At 35.3% G+C, this 6,296-nt stretch overlaps 1 protein-coding gene across 1 annotated transcript in view; it reads right to left on the bottom strand.

The window, feature by feature from the left end:
* Nucleotides 1-6,296, bottom strand: part of LOC105003084 (uncharacterized protein C10orf68-like) — a 181,499-nt gene that overhangs the window by 169,419 nt on the left and 5,784 nt on the right. Inside the window, exons 4-5 of the mRNA XM_010860053.1 lie at nucleotides 2,379-2,486; nucleotides 1,592-1,714 (exon numbers count right to left, since the gene is read on the bottom strand). Of these exons, the coding sequence (XP_010858355.1) occupies nucleotides 1,592-1,714; nucleotides 2,379-2,486 (231 nt within the window). The remainder of the gene's footprint in view (nucleotides 1-1,591; nucleotides 1,715-2,378; nucleotides 2,487-6,296) is intronic.

Here is a 6,296-nt window from a genome sequence, read left to right on the forward strand (position 1 = left end):
GACTCTTCACAACCCCATGGACTGCAGCCTACCAGGCTCCTCCGTCCATGGGAGTTTCCAGGCAAGAGTACTGGAGTGGGGTGCCATTGCCTTCTCTGTTAAATTAAATTAAATCCCATTTAATTAAAAATAATTTAATGATTTTTATAATATTTACTACTGAATTTTTTCTATCAACTCCAAGTAAAATATTTTATCTGATACTTCATGCATACTCTGAGCTATAAGATGACTTTCATATGCACTAGACAACCAGATTTGTGCTATAAGCAATATATGCAATATATGTACCCAACAATATTTTGTCTCATTTATTAAAATATAAACAAGTCATACTCTGTGGTAATAAAGTATTAAAAGAGATTATCGAAGAATAAACATATGTGATTACATTTTTCACTTCTGTAAATAGAATCAGTCTTGTTTAGATATTCAGAGATATCAATAATCTGAAGTGAATAATAATTTAATACTGGCTAACACTATTTAAAATATTATTTCACTCTCTTGGCATATTCACACTTTCAGTTCAGTTCAGTCGCTCAGTCGTGTCTGACTCTGCGACTCCATGAACCGCAGCACGCCAGACACTTTAGAATAAAGTTAAAATTTGCAGTGTTAGATACGTCTAAAAAAATATGTAATGATACAAAAATATACATCAGAAAAAGAGTAAAAGAAACTTATAAAGCAGGAAGAACTGAAGCACAAAGAAAATGGTATAACTTCATTCTCAAAGCATCAAAATTTGATGAAGTATGACTATGATTGCTAATTAAAAGACAAAGATATAGGGACTTCCCTTGTAGTCCAGTGATTGAGACTCCACCTTACAACGCAGGGGACTTGGGTTTGATCCCTGGTCAGGGAACTAAGATCCTACATGCATGGTGCAACTAAGCTCATGTACCACAGCTAAGACCTAACAAAGCCAAATAAACAAATATTCAAAGAAAAAAAAGACAAACATATCAAGCTGAATTTGAAAAATACTCAGTTATAATCTTCACACTAAAAGAAAAATCATAATGATACAAAATTATTAAAACAACAGGACAGAAAAAAATGCGTCACGAAAATACCAGTCGGAAGTTAAAGCCACATTAAAAGCAGGCATGGTAGTTTTTTTTATGGCCCCCCCCCAAAAAAAAACCCTATAAAAATGAAAAAATGGGTCCCTTATTAGAAAAGGGTCTGTCCTCTTGGGGCTTCCCTGGTGGTTCAGATGGTAAAGCATCTGCCTGCAATGCAGGAGACATGGGTTTGATCCCTGGGTTGGGAAGATCCCCTGGAGAAGGAAATGGCAACCCACTCCAGTACTCTTGCCTGGGAAATTCTAGGAAAATTATTCATTTTAACTTTATATGAATGTTAATGATAAAGTATCATAAGACAAGATGACACAACATAAGAACAGAACAGAGTAATTCATAATCATAGCAGGAAATTTAACTCATCCAACTCAGGAATTATAGAACACAGATAAATAATCATTGAACAAAATACTTATAGATACATTCATGAACTATGGATCAAAGCTCTCCTGAATTTAACTGAAAATATTTTCCAAGATTTTAAATTAATTACTTACTATCAAAACTGCCACTTCCTGAAGCTTCAAGGTTAACTTGAGACCGCCTGTTTAAAACTGAAGCTATATCCTCAGGCAGTTGATCATCAATAGTTATAGCTTTTGGCTCTGTTATAAGAAACGCTAAATAGAAAAATGGATCTATTATAAAACTTCTGAATATACCAAGTAAGCAGCAAAGTTTCTTTCAATTCGTGCAACACTAAAGGAGGAGGACTGCAAAGCAGTGAATTATAATACATATTCAGACAGACCCTGGAAGAGAAGTAGGCAATTTGAGTGAGCAGTTTTCATGAGTGTATGTGGAGGCAGTCTTGTTATATACTAATCATTAACCATGCAAATACCAAACAAAAGTTGATCAAAGGTTTCATTTAGTTTTCTAGTTATCTTAGGGTATTTATACTTACATCAAGGCATAAAACTTCTGTAAAATACATGCACAAATATTTATAAGGTGTTGTTCAATTTTTTTTCTCTATCCTGATCTTTGTTGCTTTATCCATTATTTAATGAAAATTAAAGAAAAAATATCTTTCAATGAGCCTAACTTCAAATAATTTAAAGTGAAATTTGCTCAGTCGTGTCTGACTCTTTGCAGCCCGACAGACTATACTGTCCACGGAATTCTCCAGGCCAGAATACTGGAGTGGGGAAGACTTTTCCTTCTCCAAGGGATCTTCCCAACCCAGGGATCGAACCCAGGTCTCCTGCATTGCAGGTGGATTCTTTACCAGCTGAGCCACAAGGGAAGCCCGAATAATTAAAAGTTATCTATAATTCTTACCATTGCGTCTATTTGCTCTAGCAGTTCCTGGTTTCAACAACCGTTTTTTAGCTTCTGATGGTGTTTCATTCTTAAGCAGAGGATTTTCATCTAATTTTCTACCAGGAGCTACATAAAGAGATACATTTTAGTCTACTAAATAGATACAACTATTGTGAAATCTTTATATTTAAAACAAATATACAGCAGAATTTTCTCTCATTTTTTTTAAGTTATAACTAAATTGCTGACAAAGGTTCATATAGTCAAAGCTACAGTTTTTCCAATATTCATGTAAGAGAGTTGGAACATAAACAAGGCCGAGCACTGAAGTGTGCTTTCAAAGTGTGGTGCTGGCAAAGACTCTTGAGAGTCCCTTGGATAGCAAGGAGACCAAACCAGTTAATCCTAAAGGAAATCAACCCTGGATATTCATTGGAAGGACTGATGCTGAAGCTGAAGCTCCAATACTTTGGCTATGGTCATGATGGGCAGAGCCGACTCATTGGAAAAGAACCTGATGCTGGGAAAGATTGAAGGAAAAAGGAGAAGAGGGCAGCAGAGGATGAGATGGCTAGATAGCATCACCAACTCAATGGACATGAATTTAAGCAAACTCCAGGAGACAGAGACAGTGGAGGACAGAAGAGCCTAGCATGCTGCAGTCCATGGGGTTGTGAATATTCGTACATGACTTTGTGACTGAACAGCAACAACTAAATTACCATAAAGCTAGGTCTGACATGAAAATAGCTTTAATGGGGTTGTGTTTTATTATTTCTAGCACATAATGTTAAGTGAGAAAAAAAGAAAAAGAAGATATCCAGTATGTTACCATTTGAGAAGGAAAACATGGGAAATGAGGGGGTAAAGTGGAGAGAAACAGAGACACTAATCTTTACAAAACACTAGAAAGTTAAATCAGAAAACAGTATACTTATTTGCCTTCAGGGGGCTGACAGTAGGGCTGGGGAGTACAGGAGGAATGATAGATAGTTCTCTAAGTACAGTTGGCCATTTGTATCTGTGGGTACCACATCTGCAGATTCAATCAACTGCAGGTTGCAAACATTCAGAAAAAATTCCACAAAGTTCCAAAAAGGAAAACTCTGCCATGTGCTGGCAACTACTTAGATAATATTTCCATTGTTGTTACAACTATTTGCATAGTGTTCACATTGTATTAGGTACTATAAGTAAGCAAGAGATGATTTAAAATATTTGGGAAGATATGCATAAGCTATATGCAAATATAGCAAATATATGCACCATTTTATATAAGGGACTTGAGCATCTCTGGATTTTGGTATCTAGGAGGGTCCTGGAACCAATCCCTTGTGGGTACCAAGGGACAGCTGTACATCTTTTGCATGCTTGTACTTTGGGAAGTAGGTTAATGTTGTACATATTGCCTGCAAAATAAAGTCAACAAAATACTAAAACGGAAGTAAAATGGCAAAGAACTCTCAAACAAATTTAGCAGCATTTAGGATACATCAAATGAGTAAATGTGCTGCTGTTGTTCAGAGTCAAGTTCACACTGTAGAAGAAAGGACATACACATACAAAACAAAGGAAAGAAAAAATAAGACCTGAGAGGATAAATTAGAATCAAAGACATTCATGAGAACTCATGATTTCAAAATATACCTGTGTATATGCATTTATGTCTATGTAGGTATATATGTGTATGAATATGTGTATCTATATTTGTGTATGTATATCGAGGAGTCCACCTCCAGAACAAAATGTTACATGTGATATTTCATGACTGACCATATGCAATTACAGAGAGACATTACAATAATATTCAGAGACTTTAATAGTCCAAATTTAAACAATGAATAAAGCAACTAAGATCAAGAGGGAAATAGAATTGAACAAAACTATAAATTAAGAGTTCTGCAGAGGTTTTTTATTTCTATAGAACATTCCATCCAACAACAGCTAAGTCCGTATCCTGCTTAAATGCATATGGAAAGGCACTATAGCCAGCTTTCAGCGATAACTGGAGTTCCTGCCACTGCAACTTCTACCAGGGGCTAGAGCTGGCACTGCAGTGAGACTAACCCCACTGACCCCAACTGCTCTCCAGAATCAGGATACTACAGCAACTTTACCATGTATGGGACTGGAACTGCTGCTCTGCATCCCATTTCAGATCCCAAGTCACTGCTCTGACCAACCATTAATAGGTATGAGCTGCTATTTGTGAGTGAAAACCATATACTGATACTTTTGCAGAACATACCATATAAAACAATTAACTCAAAACTAAATTCATAAATCTCCTATAGGAAAACATAGGAATAAATCTCTATTACCTTGGATTTTGTAATGGATTCTCACATATAACACCAAAAGCACAAGGAACAACAACAACAAAAAAGATAAGGTGAGCTTCATGAAATTAAAAACTCTTATCCATTAAAGGATATTATCAAGAAAGTGAAAAGACAACCTAGAGAATGACAGAAAATATTTGCAAACCATAAGGTTTAATAGCCCAAACATATAAAGAACCTCTACAATTCATCAACAAAAAGAAATGACCCAATTAAAAAATGGGTGAAGCACTACTATTCAACATAATTTTGGAGGTACTAGCTACAACAATCAGAGAAGAAAAAGAAATAAAAGGAATCCAGATAAGAAAAGAAGTAAAACTCTCACTGTCTGCAGATGACATGATCCTCTACATTAAAAACCCTGATGACAACACCAGAAAATTACTAGAGCTACAATGAATAAGGTAAATTTGCAGGATATAAAATCAACACACAGAAATCCCTTGCATTCCTATATACTAACAATGAGAAAACAGAAAGAGAAATTAAGGAAACAATTCCATTCACCACTGCAACAAAAAGAATAAAATATTTAGAAATAAATTTACCTAAAGAAACAAAAGACCTATATATAGAAAACTATAAAACACTGATGAAAGAAATCAAAGATGACACAAATAGATGGAGAAATATACCATGTTCATGGATCGGAAGAATCAATATAGTGAAAATGAGTATATTAACAAAAGCAATCTATAGATTCAATGCAATCCCTATCAAGCTACTAACAGTATTTTTCACAGAACTAGAACAAATAATTTCACAATTTGTATGGAAATACAAAAAAACTCAAATAGCCAAAGCAATTTTGAGAAAGAAGAATGGAACTGGAGGAATCAACCTGCCTGACTTCAGGCTATACTACAAAGCTACAGTCATCAAGAAAGTATGGTACTGTCACAAAGACAGAAATATGGATCAATGGAACAAAACAGAAAGCCCAGAGATAAATCCATGCACCTATGGACACCTTATCTTCGACAAAGGAGGCAAACATATGCAATGGAGAAAAGACAATCTCTTTAACCAGTGGTGCTGGGAAAATCAGTCAACCACCTGTAAAAGAATGGAACTAGAACACTCTCTAATAGCTTACACAAAAATAAACTCAAAATGGATTAAAGATCTAAATGCAAGACCAGAAACTCTAAAACTCCTAGGGGAAAACATAGGCAGAAGACTCTCTGACATAAATCACAGAAAGATCCTCTATGACTCACCTGCCACAGTAATGGAAATCAAAGCAAAAATAAACAAATGGGACCTAATTAAACTTAAAAGCTTTTGCATAATGAAGGAAACTATAAGCAAGGTGAAAAGAGAGCCTTCAGAATGGGAGATAATAATAGCAAATGAAGTAACTGACAAAGAATTAATCTCCAAAATATACAAGCAGCTCATGCAGCTCAATACCAGAAAAATAAATAAAGGACCCAATGAAAAAATGGGCCAAAGAACTAAACAGACATTTCTCCAAAGAAGACATACAGATGGCTAACAAACACATGAAAAGATGCTCAACATCACTCATTATCAGAGAAATGCAAATCAAAACTCACAATGAGGTACCATTTCATGCCAGTCAGAATGG

Source organism: Bison bison, unplaced genomic scaffold, assembly GCF_000754665.1.
Source record: "Bison bison bison isolate TAMUID 2011002044 unplaced genomic scaffold, Bison_UMD1.0 scf7180017864461, whole genome shotgun sequence".
NCBI classification, from domain to species: Eukaryota; Metazoa; Chordata; class Mammalia; order Artiodactyla; family Bovidae; genus Bison; species Bison bison.